This window comes from Anguilla anguilla, chromosome 6 (assembly GCF_013347855.1).
Source record: "Anguilla anguilla isolate fAngAng1 chromosome 6, fAngAng1.pri, whole genome shotgun sequence".
Lineage (NCBI taxonomy): Eukaryota > Metazoa > Chordata > Actinopteri > Anguilliformes > Anguillidae > Anguilla > Anguilla anguilla.
In genome coordinates, this window is record NC_049206.1 from 24,701,714 (window position 1) to 24,718,780 (window position 17,067).

At 39.5% G+C, this 17,067-nt stretch overlaps 2 protein-coding genes across 3 annotated transcripts in view; one reads left to right on the plus strand and one right to left on the minus strand.

Moving 5' to 3' along the window:
• LOC118229943 lies at nucleotides 1–13,436 on the plus strand. The gene is made up of 5 exons (XM_035422524.1): nucleotides 1–163; nucleotides 5,961–6,290; nucleotides 6,533–6,685; nucleotides 10,861–10,916; nucleotides 11,629–13,436. The coding sequence occupies exons 1-5, from the start codon at nucleotides 109–111 to the stop codon at nucleotides 11,944–11,946; spliced, it is 912 nt and encodes a 303-aa protein (XP_035278415.1). The 5' UTR covers nucleotides 1–108; the 3' UTR covers nucleotides 11,947–13,436.
• Nucleotides 13,376–17,067, minus strand: part of cpdp (CPD photolyase) — a 14,678-nt gene continuing 10,986 nt past the window's right edge. For both annotated transcript variants that reach the window (XM_035422520.1, XM_035422521.1), the window contains exons 8-10: nucleotides 16,354–16,475; nucleotides 15,478–15,637; nucleotides 13,376–14,587 (exon numbers count right to left, since the gene is read on the minus strand). In XM_035422520.1, coding sequence (XP_035278411.1) covers nucleotides 14,439–14,587; nucleotides 15,478–15,637; nucleotides 16,354–16,475 — 431 coding nt within the window. In that variant the 3' untranslated portion in view covers nucleotides 13,376–14,438. The remainder of the gene's footprint in view (nucleotides 14,588–15,477; nucleotides 15,638–16,353; nucleotides 16,476–17,067) is intronic.

The following is a 17,067-nucleotide window of genomic DNA, read 5'->3' on the forward strand; positions in this document are numbered from 1 at the left end:
CTTGATAATGTAGAATCCACCGAGAGTACGACAGAGAGAGACTGTATAGCAATATAGAAAAGGGCTCGAAAACACCAACAGCCATCAAAGTTCCAGTCCTCTGGGATCATGGGCCGTTCTGTCAAGCTGTCCATGCTACTGTCACTCTTGTTCTTTTTTACAGGTAAGTCACAGATCATTCTCTTTGTCTCAATGGTAGTACAACCAAGATATCTGGACTAGAACATAAATGGTGTTTCAAATGGTGACTTCATTGATGTTGTTTCAAATGCTGACTGAATCACCCCGAACACCTGAACGATCATTTGAAATGACAAATCTGGGCGGTATTTCATGACGTTAGCTGGCTAGCTTTCATAAATATTTGTAAATGTAAATTAAGTGTTTTGTTCAATAAGATTTCATGTTGAAAATTGTTCTTCAAGTTAGCTAGTTAACTTCTCAGTTGCACTTTGTTAAATAGCCCCCAGGTGACATACACCTTAAACTTCTGTATTTATTGTTTCTTAGAGAATATTAATCTTATACTAGCTGTACTTAAACATCTGCATTTACAGGCTGTTTGTCTCAAAACGATCTCCTGACACACTTTGTCTGTCTCTTACTCGTTCCTCTTTCCTCAGTTTAGTCCCTTGTATCAGTGTGCTTGGATTAAAGCCATGAGCCCAGCTAAACAAGATATTTTAAGCCTTCGTAAATGTCACACTATAAAGTCAGAAACATATTGTTAACATATCAACATTTCAAGACGTTGCAGTGAATTCTCCCTGCATTTTACCAATGGAAAAGAGCATATTATGAAATACACTATTATGTAGCTGTGTGGGCTGGGGAGGGAAAATTGCATAAACCCACAGATTTACATTGTCATGTTGTGCTCTTGTGCTTTACTTGTGGAAAATGTGACACAGAAATATTTTAGGGGATTTTTTTCCCCTTGCTAGTCATGAATATTCATAGACTTTTTCTGTGTATAAGGTTCCTTATTTACTGCCATTTGGCAAACACATTTATCCAGAGCAATTTACCGTGCAAACACAAGTGCAAAGACCAGATCAATGTGCCAAAATTCCCTAGTGGGGGGGCGGGAGGGAGGAGCGGGGTATAGTGCCAAGTGTGACAGCAAGTGCAATAAGTGCACTAATTTATACAAACAAGAACATAAGTACCCTAATGAGCACTAATCCATATTAAACAGACAGCAACCACCAAAAGGTTGCAAAAAAGACATAGGCGCATCTACTATAGCTATGTAAGCAACAGTGAAACACTCCCAAATCAGCAAGTGTAAGTATAACAAATAGACCACTACAGGTACGCTAACCTTTACCATCCTAGAACCAAAATATCTTAATACACTATCCACATGGTAATACACCCGCAATGGATTCCAAAAATAGACTCCCATGCCTTAGTCCTACCGAGTTTTGACTCTCACATATAGACTCCCTTGTCTTAGTCCAGCTGAGTCAAAATACAGTATATTAGAGCATTATATTAGAGAAGTATATTTACTTTAAGTAGCATGTGTCATGCACCACCTTTACTGAGTCACAGATACTTTACAGAAGTGCAATTTGCCATGCCATGTGGACAAATAGACTCAGTTAAACTCAGTCAAACCTAGGATGAGCTAAAAACACCCAAAATGTTGTATATTCAGTGAAATCCAGAGAGGGTCCAATACCAAAGAATACATTTCAGTTTAAATTACAACCAATTCAACCTATGTCTACTGAGCTCAGCTACGAAGAGGAATGTTGAATCTTAACTAATGTTTAGTCTCAGAAAACAGTGCCTTTTCAAACCCCAGCATGCCTTGTTGATTTTTTAAAAATGTTTAGTTTTTATTGTGAAACCTACAGAAGATAAGAGGTGGGAGAAGGAGTTTCCAGGTTTTTTTGATTGACTTTGCTGATGCAAGAAGTGTTAGTCATAGAGTAATTGAGTAGTAGGGAATCACAGATTTAATGTTTATGCTACATTTATGCTGTTGTGCAATTTAAGAACCATTAGCCGCTTTATTATTATTTTTTGAGATATTAACTCTTATTTTATGTGGTAGTGGTCTTACTGAGCACCTTGGCAATGTAAGTTTTTGGGTGCCGACAGAGTCCATTGAAGGGTGATGTTTGAAACTATTTAGCCAGATATCTTTTCATATTTATTTATTTACAAATTATACATATTGCTAGAGTGCATACACACACAAATTATTTTTTTAACAGCCGATGAGCTTAATTTTTTGTAACTCCAACAAAGTGTGAGTCTAGCTCTTTAAAACAAGTAATTAATTACATTATGTATTATTCTCCAAATTCTACCTTATTTCTGCAACTTGCGTATACCTATGGCTTTGTATATTTTTTAACAATGCACAGCCAATCATGGTTAACGCACACCTGTGCATTTACACACACACACACACACATTCAATGTTACTTTGCAGCGTTCCCTCAAAATTTCTATTTTCTGGACAGTGTCATTAAAAATTGAAATGTGAATTTTTTTCACAACACGCACCCACTAAATAATGTGATACTTATTTAGCCACATGATTGCAAGAATATGAAATCTGTTTTAACTGTTTAGTTTATTTTTTCAGGACATGGAAAATGGAAAGCAAACTGTTTACGGAGAATCTTGCTTGTATAGCCATTTCCAAACCTAAATGGAGCAATAACTAATATTAACATAAGTCATTTTTTCCACATCAGCACATGCTATCATTTACCACGGTGAGAAACACCACATCCGCCCATATACAGGTAGTTCCATGTTTGGAACAAATAAAAATATTTTTTCTTTATTAATCTCTGTAGGCTAACATTTTAGATTTGTAATCAAACAATTCACTTGAAGTGCACCTTCTCAGCTTTTATTCAAGGTTATTTTTAAGCATTTGAAGATTACAGAACTTTTTATACATCATCCCCATTTCAGGGCACCATACTGTTTGTGACATATTTAATGTATGAACCACATTCTGTTGGATTACCTCCGGGTACTCCAGTTTCCTCCCACAGGTTGATTGGAGGGTTTAAACTGTCCCTAGGTATGAGTGTGTGAGTGAATGGTGTGTGTGTGTGTGTCCTGCAATGAACTGGCAGCCTGTCCAGAGTACATTTCTGCCTCTTGCCCAAAGCAATTTTTTTGGATCTTGGGCAGTTCCTTTTGGCCACCATACTTTTCTGTTGCCATCACTCCAGTACAAGTGAATATTCATCTCATCTGCCCACAAAATCTTTTTTCAGAACTCTGGAAAAGGTGCTTAGAAAACTTTAACCTGGTCATCCTTTTTTTGTGGCTAACTAGTGGTTTTCATCTTGCAGTGTAGCCTCTGTAGTTCTGTTAGTGAAGCTTTTTTTGGACAGCAGTCACTGACACATCTACGTCTGCCCCTGAAGAGTATTTCTGATCTGTCGGACAGGTGTTTGAGAGTTTTTCTTCATTATGGTGAGAATTCTTTGGTCATCAATTGTGTCTTCCTTAGCCTACCAGGCCCTTTGCGATTACTGAGTTCAGCGGTGCCCTCTTTCTTCTTAATGATGTTCCAAACAGATTTTGGTGAGCCTAAGGCTTGGCTTATGTCTCTGACTTTTTGTATCTTTTTTCAGCCTCATAGAGGCTTTCTTAACTTTCATTGGCCTAACTCTGGTCCTCATGTTGATAAATGCCAGTAACAGACTGCAGAGGCAATCAAAAGCCTATAAATCCAGACTAGATACCGAAAGCTCTCTTATACCTGAACAAAGAAAACAATTTAACACAACTGACTAATTAGAAGGCCATTTGTCCCAGAAATTATGTTGTCTCTGATATGGGGGATGGGGGGTGGGGGGGGGGGGGGGGGGGGGGTCTATGTATAATGATGCTGTAATTCGACACAGTGAAATCAAAGTGTACAAAAATAATCTTTATTAAAAGCTGAGAATCTGAACCTTTACCGCACATCAATTGTTTGATTACAAATCTAAAATAGTGGAGTACAGAGCCAAATCAAGAAAATTTAAAATAAAAAGTCTTTGTCCCAAACATTATGGAGCTAACGGTATGTTCATTGCGGGAATCGAAGAACAGTACCTGAAAATGTTCCAGTCTATCTCTAGTGTTTGTCTACAATGAGGGGAAAAGCTGTGTGATGTCAGACTAACCACAGGTGTGATGTCAGTTCTGTACAGGAACCATGTGACAGGAAGCATTGTGAGATGGGGTTAAAATTCACAGAGCACTGCAGTGCATCCAGACATTAGTTACCATCCGCATTTTGGAATGCCTTGTTGTGTTGTAAGCTCAGCTTGTTGCTGCGTCCCCTCTGCCAGGAAGAATGCTTACAAGAATATGCTTTATCTCAAAAGGTGACATTAGGCCCTGATTCTTGTCACTGTGCATTTCCCCATTTAGGCCCACACAGACAAGTGGGAGGAGGAAACGTTGGGTCTTAATTTCACGGGCAAGGCGCAATTATCACACTCACGGTGATGGCGAACAAAGGCACATCCAATTCAATTTCTATAATTTTGTGAATAAAAACAGCAGTGAGACTGAGGCACAGTTATAAAAATGGTTGGTTTAAGAGGAGTAAATTATCTGTAGGTGTGGTGGGGCATTTGGTTTCTTGATGTGGGCAATCAAAACAGCTGCTTTATTTTCCACTTAGAATAAAGACCATAGAGAACTACCAAGTCAAGTAAGCTTCTCCAGCCAAATGATGGGGTCAAGATAACCTACCAAATGAAGAAAGGCATGTCATGCTTTAGCATGAGTTGCTAACATATAAACCTAAAATATTGCTTTATTATTTTTGTATTTTTCTTTATTTTAAAAATTTGTATTATTATCATTATTATAAAATAATTATTTTAATAATTTGTCATACAAATATTTATTTATCTAGTATTTCTGATATGATAATATACAACCATGTGACATTGATGATTTTGCAATGCTCCACAGCCAACGGGTTCACAGCATTCAACCGAACCCACGAGAAACATGAAGTAGCACCAGCGATTATGTCTTATCAATATCAAGCTCTAACTTAAATGAAATCCAGCGTTAAATGAAATCCAGTGACTTTGAGAAACGTAAATACTATCCTCATTAGTCAAAGGGGTATGTCTCAGTACTATTGCTAAAGAATGCAATTTGGAAAGGTTGATATAAAGTGTCTGATATAAAGGATGTTCCAAATGGTGAGCTATAGTGACATATAAGATGCACTCAAAAAACCTATATCCAAAGGAAGAAAAATATATGAGCACTTATTATTGAAAAAAATTGTATATTAGTATAGTAGCACCCACCTAGCACTGTTACACAGTAGATGTGATCATTTGCACACTATTGAAAAAAACTACAGAAATGAATAACTAGATGTCAATGAACACAAAACAGGGTAAAGGAAACATTTACCATTTGCAGGTGAGTCATTTTGCCTGACGAAGATCTGCAGTGGGAGAAATGCTTTGCTGCTACTCTGTTTTATATTTTTATACTAATTTTGGACATTTTGCACATTCAGAAATGTCACTGGATAATCCTGTTAGGTACTTTAAGGCTGGGCTCTACTAATAAACTGCACATCTTTCTGATATAAAGAAAACCAGAATAAGGCCAAACAGTTCCCAAGCAAAACCAAACAAATTCCATTAATGACCATGTAAGTGGTCTCAGAATCACCACAATGTAATACAGTAATATCAATTTGTTATAATGTCCAAATAATCCCATGTCAAATTTATTTATAAATTCTTGTCCATTGTAATACCATGAAGCAGACATATGTTACGTGAGTTCCACTTAAGGGCAGGGTAGTGGGTAATGTTTTTTGGCACAACTATTTCAATTAGAACTGCCGTTGCTTTCCATACAGTTCATGACATAAAATCTACCTGCATGATGCTAACATACAGTCTGTTGAAGCTTTAATACAAAATGCATTCTTTCCTTCTGGATAGATTACCTCCAGGCTGAAGAAATCGAAGGGACAAAGGGCAAGAATATCACTATCCGGTTCACATTTAAAGGAAATCTCAACAACAATTTTACTTTCACGTATGCCAATCTGCATAAGAATCGGTCAAAGATAGAAGAGTCTAACAAAATGCCAATGGACAACAGGCGTAACTTCAGCCTCATTTCCCGTGAGCCCATTCTCTATATCTCCAACCTGAGGACTACTGATGCAGGAGAGTACTATGTCTCTCTGTACTACAAAGAACCAGCTGTGAAGCTTATTGAAAGCAAGAGAACAATTCTTAGGATCCACGTTGAAGAGCACATCACAGGTATTGCATCTGCAACCCGCTTCACTAGCAGACTTAGGTTAATTTATTTGTCAGGTAGATTCACTGATATCTCAGACACATTCTTAAATACAGAATGAAAACCTATCTATTAAAAATAGATGGCCAAGGATAGAGATGTGTTCTTACAAGGAAGCTTTGTATGTAAAGGGATAGACTACCAATGTCTTGGCACAATGTGACAAAGATCCAGATCTCTCACGTTTACTTATTCTTCCTTCCAGTGACTCCTCCCACTTCTAATCACACAGGGAGTGTCCCTTCCGAAACCACTTCATCTGTATACATACCCATCATCACTGGGATTGTGGTCATCATGATGATTCTGTCCTCTGTGTTGCTAGGGTGGCAATATTTGATGCATAATAAAAGCACAGGTGAGTATGGTTTGTTGCAAGGGTGGGGATTGGTGGGAGGGGTTTGAGTACGAGGATAAAAGGAGGTTCAGTTCTCACTGTCAACTTTTCAAACCGGGGTCAAATTATTATTTGAAATAGTTTTAACTTTCTTGATTCAGTAAAATATCTGTGGATTACTGGCGATTTTAAAATGAACTACTTTTCAGTAATATTCAGTACAAAATGATTCTTTCATAATGTAAATTTTGGTTTGTAACATGTTTAATTGAAAATTCTTAGGGTTCTGTGGAGCATTTTAAAATCTTGAATTGAAAGATTTCAATTTCAAATAATTATTTAACATTGGTGTGCAGTGTTGGTAATGTCTCATCAATCATCCAAATAAATGTAGCTAGAATCTGCCACTGCCTACTGAACCAAATGATGGAGAAAATGTGTCATGGACAACAGCAGTTTTCAGACCATATGACAGTTCATACATCACACCAATATCATATTTAGTACACATTAGCATTGCAGGTTATTCTATTTAGAGGTCCATTGAAATTTCAGTGCAGGTGTTTATGGCAAAGGGTTCAGTGATTGCAAAAGTTTCGGTTTCCCATTCTCATAAGTTCTATCACGAGTCGAACATCGAAGTGGAACTTTGAGACCTTATTTCCGATGACTCTCAGCACCCAGGGTTATAGCACTCTTGATAGAATGGTTAAGCATGCTGCTTCTTTTTTATCACCAAATGTGGCATGGAAATATTTACAACTAATTTCCGACCACTTCTCCTGTACATGCATTCACAGCAAGGGCACAACCTTGAAGGGAAGTGCAACAATAAATGTAGCTTTCAATTTATTTTGCTTGATCAAGAAACATGTCCATTATGAGAATGATTTGATGGGAAGTAATCACAAAGTTTGCTCTTAACTGTCCCCTGCTGTAGCATTTTCTTTCTTCTGAAGTGAGGGGATATAGTAAGCTACAAGGAATGGAATGTCAGTTTGAACATTTCAAAGTATTGGTTTCACTTCATCATGGCCAAAAACTTGAGGACTGTCTTAGAATATGCACAAAGCTAGCAAACAGATGCAGTTGCGTGTTTGTGATATGCAGAAATTATTCATTTGAATCATCAAAATACCTTGATTTGGACATGAATAACACAAATTAATTTATTTGTTCAAAAAAAGATCTGTGGAGTAAAGTAAATGTTGCACTGTGTGTGGTGTTAAGAAAGCTGCTATTGTATAGCTTAGCACAACATCACCAGTAAATTAGAGGATGAAAGAAAGCTTCATTGACAGCAAGTTAGAAACACACTATGATCGTTCGGTAATATATAAAAGTATGCCTGATCTCTCATTCCCTACCTTTCGACATAGCGTTGAAAATTCTCATCAAATGTGCAACAGAGGTTTCTTTATTGACTATAAGATGTTTTTCAGAATGTGTCATAGCTAGATCCCACATAAGTTTTTTGTTTGTTCATTAACCTTTTCAATGTGTAAATAAATGTTTCATATTAATTTAATTACTAGAAATTCATTTTTATTGAGAGTCGAGATAAGCAGATTAGTTATACGGTGGCTCTGAATCTGCACCTCAGGGCCAAAAGTTTTTGTTTTTGCGTTTTCTTTTTGTTTTTGTGTTTTGCACTTCAGAGCCACCATATAGTTAAGATCAATTAATAGATGCAATTTGTCTAAACACTCTTGAAATTACTTCTTGAGGGAAGGGAATGAGGATGTTTCAATTTCAGTCACTTTAAATAGACCCCTCATCCTCCCTTCACTGACCCAAATACACAGGGTGCTCCAGTGTCTGGGCTAACAGTGAATATGCTTACGCAAATCCTTCATGATCTTTAAGTATGCAGTCCCCAACAAATTTAGATCAACACACAGCCGCTACTTGGGGGAGTACAAAGGAAGAACAGAATGGTAAGAAACCACTACAGACCCGCATTTTGGCAGACTTGACAAAAACAGTCACGGAAGGATGTCACAAATAGCAGACTGACCCAAAATGCATATCATCTGTGCTGAGGCTGAGAAAAAAACTGTTCCAGGAAGAGCCACACGAAACAGACCTCAAACCAACAACGCATGTTCTTTCACAGTGGTTCAAAGCAGGGTTGGGTTAATTCTGTTTCTGAACATGAAGTGAAAATGGTTTTTAATTAATTTGAAGATTTTCAATATCTCTGTCCATAGTTTGAGGCAAATAATCATATTCTGGTGCCGCTAAAACAAGCTCTTTGAGACTGAGCGAAACACTCTTTTGCCATAGAGAATCGCATTATCTGCTTTATCAATAGGGATTTGTAATAGTTAGCTGTAGTTATTTTGCTATTTCCACTCTTAATGCCTCTCCCAATCTTATCCCTCTCCCAGTCTCCCTCATTTTCCAACCTGCTCTTTCTCCCGCCTTCTACATCCCTTTGTGGAGGTGCTACTTAGCTGGCTGGTTAACTATGCTAGTTGTATTACCTCTAGAGCTAGATTTTTTGTTATGATTATTTCCCTTCATTTCATTATAAAGCCTCCATTTGTATTGCAACCATGCTGAATTTGCCCCCTTGATGTACAAACAGAGGACAAGGTTGAGGGTAACATTATGGTTTCATTTTTTTTCTAAGAATGATGCAAACTTTCAGAATTATAGCTAACCAGAGTCTTCTTGGCTTGTCCAAATTCCTTAAATTTGTTGCTGGGTCTCTTTCCTCTTTACCCCCTGTCTGGGATCATCCTCTTGATTCCCTAACAACATTAGTGGTCATAGTCAAGCAGTATGAGCAGGGGCGTCGTAGTGAGGGGAAAAGTGGGACTGACTACCCACGGCCCGAATGGGGGGAGGGCCCTTGAGAAGCCTGGAATGATGTGTGAGAGACATGGATCAAGAGAGGAAGGGGGCCCACAGAGGCTGCTTATGTATAGGGCCCAGAATTTTGTGCTACACCCCCGAGTATGAGCCTACTGAAACATGCAAGTTATTCAGCTAACAAACCAGAAGCTGGCTATAGCCTGGACTGCTAATTTACTGAATCTGGTAGGCCTATATTTTTTGTTAAATATCTTTTCAACAAGTAATAGATTAGACTGATGCTGTAATACAGTAGAATCCGCTTAATTGCATTTGTCAACAAATTTTATGTGATTATGTGGCTAAGGGGAGTCGAGGGGAATCAAATCCCAGCAGTGCCTGTGCGGTGGCTGGTAGCCCCGCATAATTGGCAATAGCATCAGCCGGGTGTTAGGGAGGATTCATTTGGGTGCGATCCGTGTCTCATCGCTCTGCGGTAAATGCTAGTCGATCAGGCTGCGCAAGCGTCTTCCCGTGACTCAGACAGTGGTTTAGGGTTTCATTTGGCGCAGCCGCCTCGTAAGATGTTCCCGGCATCTCAAAGTCAAATTAGCATATATTTGTTTTTTCACAGAAACTACTTGTTCACAAAAACCACTACCAAGTGGCAAATGTGAGCACTCAGATCCACAGCTGACTGTTAACACTTTGACCACAAGACTCATAACCAGGAACAGTGGCTTCCAGGCAAAAACATTATAGTGATGGCTGTAAATGGGGACAGGCTTTTCATGTTAGCCATAACATTTTGGTGTGTATTTGATTCAAATTTACATATATCAGTGGTTATTTATTGACCTCTGTGGTCGTCAGACCGTTACCATAGTTTCTTCTAGGTGTGTTCAAGTATAATACAGGAAAATTGTTCATTATTTTGAATTTATTAGTCGTGTCATGTCTCTCCTGCAAAAAATCAGCAGCCACTGGCAACATCACGTGCTCCGGAGGAGTGCGTGTGCTGGTGTACACTCCCTCATCAGCATGGGGGATCACAGCACGTGCCCGGATGTAGCCTACGTGATTGGCCGTTTTAAATTTGCGAAGACAATGCGAGAAAGTGTAAAAATGGAGTTCTAACTATAAGTATCATTATTTCCTTTCACAGCTAATTTTCACGTGGAGCCAAACTCACAAGCTGTTTGACTGGCTTGGGCAATGGGTCTTAATAGTAATAATGCAGATATTGAAAAGCCAAGTAACATAATACACCTACATCTGCTCTTGCACAGCGCACCCACCCATCTGTCTGTGGGATGTTACACATTCAAATGCAATGGAGGTCATGCTGCTGAGAGGATCACTGAGTCTAAATTGCTAACTAGTGTCACTCTCTCCAGATTGTCAGCTTCCACACCAAGAACAATGTACGCAGGGCGCCGGTGCCAAGTGTCAGGTGAGAGCTAGTCTTAATTTCCTTCTTCCAGGAAGTCTTCCTCGTTTACAGGCTTTACTGAGAATCACAGCATCATGAGCAAGAGTGATCCCACATCACAAGCACACAAATGAGGAAGTGCATAAATTTGTAAATGCGTTCTGTTATAAGAAATAAGTTCTTATGATGGAACTATAATTACATTTATGGGATAAAACACCTCTGCACCAGACTTCTGAGCAGCCTGTTTGAATGGCGTATTATTGTACAGCATATTATTGAATGGCTTAATATAGTAATTATGACTGGGGTGGCCACAGAGTATTTTATTCATTATTACATTGTTATTACAAAGGAGACTCGCGTCATACACCAGCTACCCTGCAGCTCTTTGGGACAAGGGTTGGCCACCCCTGAATGGTCTTGCTAATCATGTTGATGAAGATTGTTATAATTATTATTATTATTATTATTATTATTATTATTATATGAAACGACTGTGTCAGGTTAGGTAGACTCCTGCCATTGCCCTAGACCAAGGCACTGGCCTCAGAACTGGAGTTGCACTGCACTGTGCCTGCTCACTGCTCCTAAGTAGCTAGGTTTGGGCCAAATGCAGATGAATAATTACCCCAAAGGGTCAGTATGTAGTATGACTTACCTTAATTTCACTCTGGCAGGTAGAGCAGGAGGGATCCAGCTCTGTAGAATACAATGTTCTGGATTTTCACAGAAGGCCTGGGGGGAAGGAAGGAGACAGGAGGAGCTCTCCACCACCACAGCCCCAGGACAGCGTGGAGTACTCCACCATCACCTTCTTCCAGGGGCCACACGGAACAGGGCCCGCGCCGCACCCAGCAAGGGGGCAGTAGCGCAGGCCACCGACATCGGAAACTGCCGTAGAATGACGTCCGCAGAGCCGGGCCGAATGGCGAGGAACCCGAACACCGTGGAGCTGAACACTAACACCAAGCTCAGTGCGGCCAGTGCAGTGCACTTCACCCCATCGGGGTTCCCTGCACGGCTGTCACCCTCATTTATCTCCATATAAGGGTCACCTGTGCACGCTCAGGCTCAACACTATCCATCATCAGAGAAACAGAGTTATAAAATTGACACTGTACAGCTGGCCCAATGGTTCTTTCAAGATGATCCAGCTCCTTTTCTGGACAAATTTTACAAGAAAAAAAAAAGGCTTCCTTGGCTCAGAGAAGCTTTGTGCACTCAGACCCTGGCTTTTTAAAGTCTCCCTTCATTTTTCTCCCCCACTCAATTTTTGACACATTGCTGAAGAAACATTGCACATTGTGTAACTGAACACTGGCAGGGTGGACAAGGAGGCACCCTAATTTACACCCTCAGCATGCTGGCAGATGTTGGCAAAAGGGTGCAATGCTTTGATTAGGAGTGCTCACATGAATGTACAGCCACTGAGAGCAGCACACACATTGAGTTCAACCTTACAGTAAAACGCTCAGGCCAATGTTACAACCAAATACAGCTAAAAGTAAATCTCTTTCTTCATAGTTACAGTGCCCTCTTGAGTAGAGAGAATGTATTACTACGTTGACTAAAAGGTCCAGAAAGCTGAAATCCGAATTCTTTGTTAATGTGTTGTTTTAATGTTTTTTTTTTCTTTCACAAATGACCGAGAAATTTTTGTTTTAAAATGATTAATGAAAAAAAATGTAGAAAAGCCAGGCCTGAAATTGGCTTGTTTTCCCTCTTGGCTAAACATCAAGTGTTCAATAGCCGGATTTAACCGGATACAATGTATGTCACTAAAATGTGTGAAATCCTTTCTAACATCCTTTCTTCCTTGTAACATGTCAATGATGCTCTTACTACTCTTACCACCGCAGGCAAGCTAAGTTGAAAATGCCTAAGCATTGTGCCTTCACTGGACACAGGAAAACCAATACGCTTTTTTCTCTTCCAAAAAATGAAGTTAATAATTGTACTGCAAATTTTCCTGAGGAGGACTTCACCAACTATCTACAAAAAATGTAGCTTTGCTAAAAAGCTAGTGCATGGTGCAGTGCCTTCTCTCCCTCCCTCCCTGTTGTTGCTAGTGTGACATTCATCTCCTAGTGGTCGCAGAACAGACACGTGATGGATCGGTAAGTAGGCCTACCATTAGCTAGCAATAATGAAATAGCTTTCAAGCTTAGATATATGGAATTAAAGCCTTTCTTTATTCAGGTGTAATGCCCAGAGTTTGAGACTGCTTTCAAAACTAATGTTAGTACACTAACATTAGTTTTGAAAGCAGTCTCAAACTCCGTATTACAGCGCTATTACACACTGAATGACCTGCAGGTTTAAATATACGATGGTGAAGCCTAGCTTATGTTGATTTCTTTCATGTTGTCGGGTAGTCTGTTACAGCACTGCTCAACCTGCTCAATGCAGTAATAAATTAGCTGGGTATTATGCAATGTATCACTGCCTTAAATGACGATAAGTATTACTGTAACACGTTGTTTTATTATATTTATTCATAAAAACGAGTACAAATAAATATTGTATCCTTCTTCAATGCATGACGTTTGCTTATTTACCAGGGAGGGGGAGTTCAAGAAAGGCTGAGTCATCAGATAGCAGGCATTTCCATGACAGATTTCCACTTCTAGTTCTAACTTTTTTCTACAAAGGGGAAAATAACACACAAACGAGTGGTAAACGTTCAACTAATCGGTAGCTTGACACGAAAAAACTTTCTCCTGCGGTGAGAGACTTTGGTTTCTTGTGGTTCCTCTCAGGTCTCACCACGCAAAGCAGATGCTCTAAGCCAATGCTCTAGGCTTGACAAAAATGGAAAAAACAAAAGCGCGGAAGGAGAATAACGGCTGGCTATGGCATGAAGCACCGGAAACATTTCGCTCATCTAGCTTCACTGCCCCATCCAGATTTTCTCAGAAGTATCCTCAGCATGGTTTTGCATTTAGTTTGTTAAATTTAGTTCTCAATGTGAAATTGCTTCAAAAATCTTTTCAATGAAAGAGGTCTACCATGATAAAACCGAGCGCACTGCAGATGTTTTTATGCCATGGGATCTGTAGTGCATTACAGAAACAGCTGGTATTGAGAATTGAATTATCATCTAGACTTACATTATAAAGACCTATTATTATTGCACAGAGCGGCAGTGTCGCAATGAGGCCACTAATTAACATTAAGAGTTGACACTAGTTTACACTGCAATTTTTTTGGGTGTAGGTGGGGGGTTGCTCAGTCTTTATTTTGAGCATCAGTCTGCCCCAAAGGTCTGTCACAGCCTAGAAAAAATTAGCTCAGCTATACTCCTTTGAGTCAGTTCACGTTTTCTCGAGCTGGAAGTGACCTCATTTCATTAGTACATACCACTGTAGCTATACGTATTATTGGCAGTTTGAACTTTTTAAAACTGAAACAAAACAGGAAATGGAAAAGACACAGCAGTGGACCAATCAAACGAGCATCACGGCGCAGCACCGCAGTGACGCAGGTAGCTCCGAGATTATCTGAATGTGGACAGACGGCAGCGATTCTCCACCGACACGGTCACAGCCTTTTAGGACAGTACTGCTTCTCAAACTGTGCCACGTCAAACTTGCGAGTGCAGCCGGCGTAGTTCATGTAGCGCACCTTCCCAAATATAGGCCTCTCCTTCCAGCCCTGGTCATGGATTCCACAAATGGACCACATGCATCCTGCACACAGTGAGAAGGAGAAACAAAGGGAGAATTTATACAGAATCTAGAAGGCCATTTTCCTTCCGGAACATACTTATCTCCTCCATGTTCTCACACCAAGCAATTTCCCAAATTCAATTAAATTTCGCAATAAAACATTTCATAATTAAAAGTCCTGTTTAATTACAGCCCATCAAAGAAAATAAGGTGTGCGCTTTAAACATGACAATGGAACCACCAAAATAATGCAAAATAATGAAGCTCTAAGCAATAAAGTTGAAACCAGTCAACAAAGTGTCCCAACAAACATGCATTTCCTGGAGTTACTAGTAGTATTTCGAACCAACAACACAAAACTTTTAACGGCAGAACAAAGGACAAAATGCGATGGCTAAACCTATACTTGAAACGCAAGAAGTAAACAACCGTTCTGGGTTTTCCACATCAGTATGATAATTTCCAAGTAATGGAAAGTTGCACAACCAATCGATGGGACTGTATAAGGATCCACCACCACTTTGCTTGGATCAATTTTTCAAATGTGGAATCTGATTAGGGCCAAAGCTGCACTAATTTGCCCGACTGAGCTCGCCCTCTTTCTTGTAGCTGTGTGGCTATTAGATCGACCTCATCTTTCTGTGTGGAAGGGTTGACCTCCTCTAAACTCTCAATCTGGCTAGAAGGAATTAGTTTAGAATGTTTCATTGCTTCAACACCATCACCATTCTTGCATGGGATATAATGGCGTTTTTATTGTGCTATTAAGACACAGTTGTACACAATGTCATGGTCAAGTCATACCTTTCTAGGAGCATTTGATCTGCAGGTGTAAAATTCTCTAAAATTGATTTGGTTGTATAGCCCCCTGCCACCCATAACTCACCTTCTTTTTTTTCACCCTTGCTTACCTACGTATCCATTGGGGTCCCGCCCATCCAGCTCATAGCGATCATTCAGGTAGATGGCAATGGACAGCGCCTCCTCTGGTGAGGAGGTCCACTCCAGTATTTTCTTGGCCCAGTACATCCGCATGAACCCATGCATCTTGCCCTCTGTAACCATCTGGTACTGAGACAGGAGAGAAACAGCTGAAAGCGTGCAGTTTCTTCTAGTTCTTGTCCAAAGACTTGTAGATAAGACATGAACTAAGGGGGGCAATTACTTTTTCACACAGGTGATCTGGCTGTTTGATAACTTTTTGCATTTAAAAAAAATGAAATAATTTTAAAAATGTGTTTTGTGTTTTTTACTCAGGTTCCCTTTGTTTAATGTCACATTTTGTCTAAATCTGAATCTGAAACCATTCAGTGTGACAGGTATGCAATAATAGAGGAAATCAGGCACTGTGATTTATCTCCTTGGTTCAGGAAGTAAGCTCATAGGACCCAGAAATGAGAGCCCTAGTACAGACTATGAGTAAGGCTCCTGAAATGTCAAGGGTGTGTGTGTGTGCGTGTGTGTATGTGTGTGTGTGCGTGTGTGTGAGTATGTATGTGTGTGCACGAGCGAGAGAGAGCTTGGGCTAGCATGCTATTTATATGCATCTTGTTTCAGACTTTTAAAAGCTATTGACTTGGTGTCTTTCTGGTGATTTCAGACAGACACTTTCCCGGGGAGTAATTTTCAGAGGCTGAGTGTTTAATTATATAAAACCTACTGAATTTATTTTCCCCGTAAGCACACATTTCTGCTTATAAGCGTACGTAGGCGTGTGTATATGTGTAAGTTTGTGCATGGTAGTTGAACCTAAGAAGCATAAGTCCATTAGTTCCAGATGCCTATACCTGGGCAGCGTTCCAGAGATTGTCATAAGTCTGGGCTTTCTCCAGCTCCTCGCGGGTGTAGACATATGGGCGGGGGTCTCCGGCGTGATCCTGCAGTGTCTTCCGTGCCCAATCATACGCACCTGCGCAGACAAAACGACCAATCATCTTCATTTCAGAACGTTCTCAAATGCAACTATAAATCAGTCCTTTTTTTATAGCATTTATAAACACAACTCTTCACAATGTACATTTTTCAAGAGTCAATATTAAGCTGAATTTCTAGGAAACGACAGGATGCAGGTCCATAAATAAAAATACTGAAAAACATAGGCCAGTGCTATTAAGGGTGACAGCCAAATCTAGTCCTAAGATGGAAACATTATTTTTAAAAATTATGAAAATTGCTATTCAGGGATGTAATAAGAATACAGTTAAGTTAGTAAGGCCAACACTCATTTTAGGACATTAAATACACTCTGGAATACATTCAATACTTGTAACAAATTCTGCATAAATTTACTAAACTATTTCCAACACAGAGTTCCAGGAGGATTATATCATAACACTGTATTAAGGCAGCTGTCCTTCACTAACCATAGATGGATAAACTGTGTTAAGTTGTTGACAAATACATGATTTATGATAAAATGTGCCCAATATAGTTAAGGTCTCTTGTAATCATTTAATTTCTATATTATTTTCTCTATTATACTACCATTTCATCTCCACAAG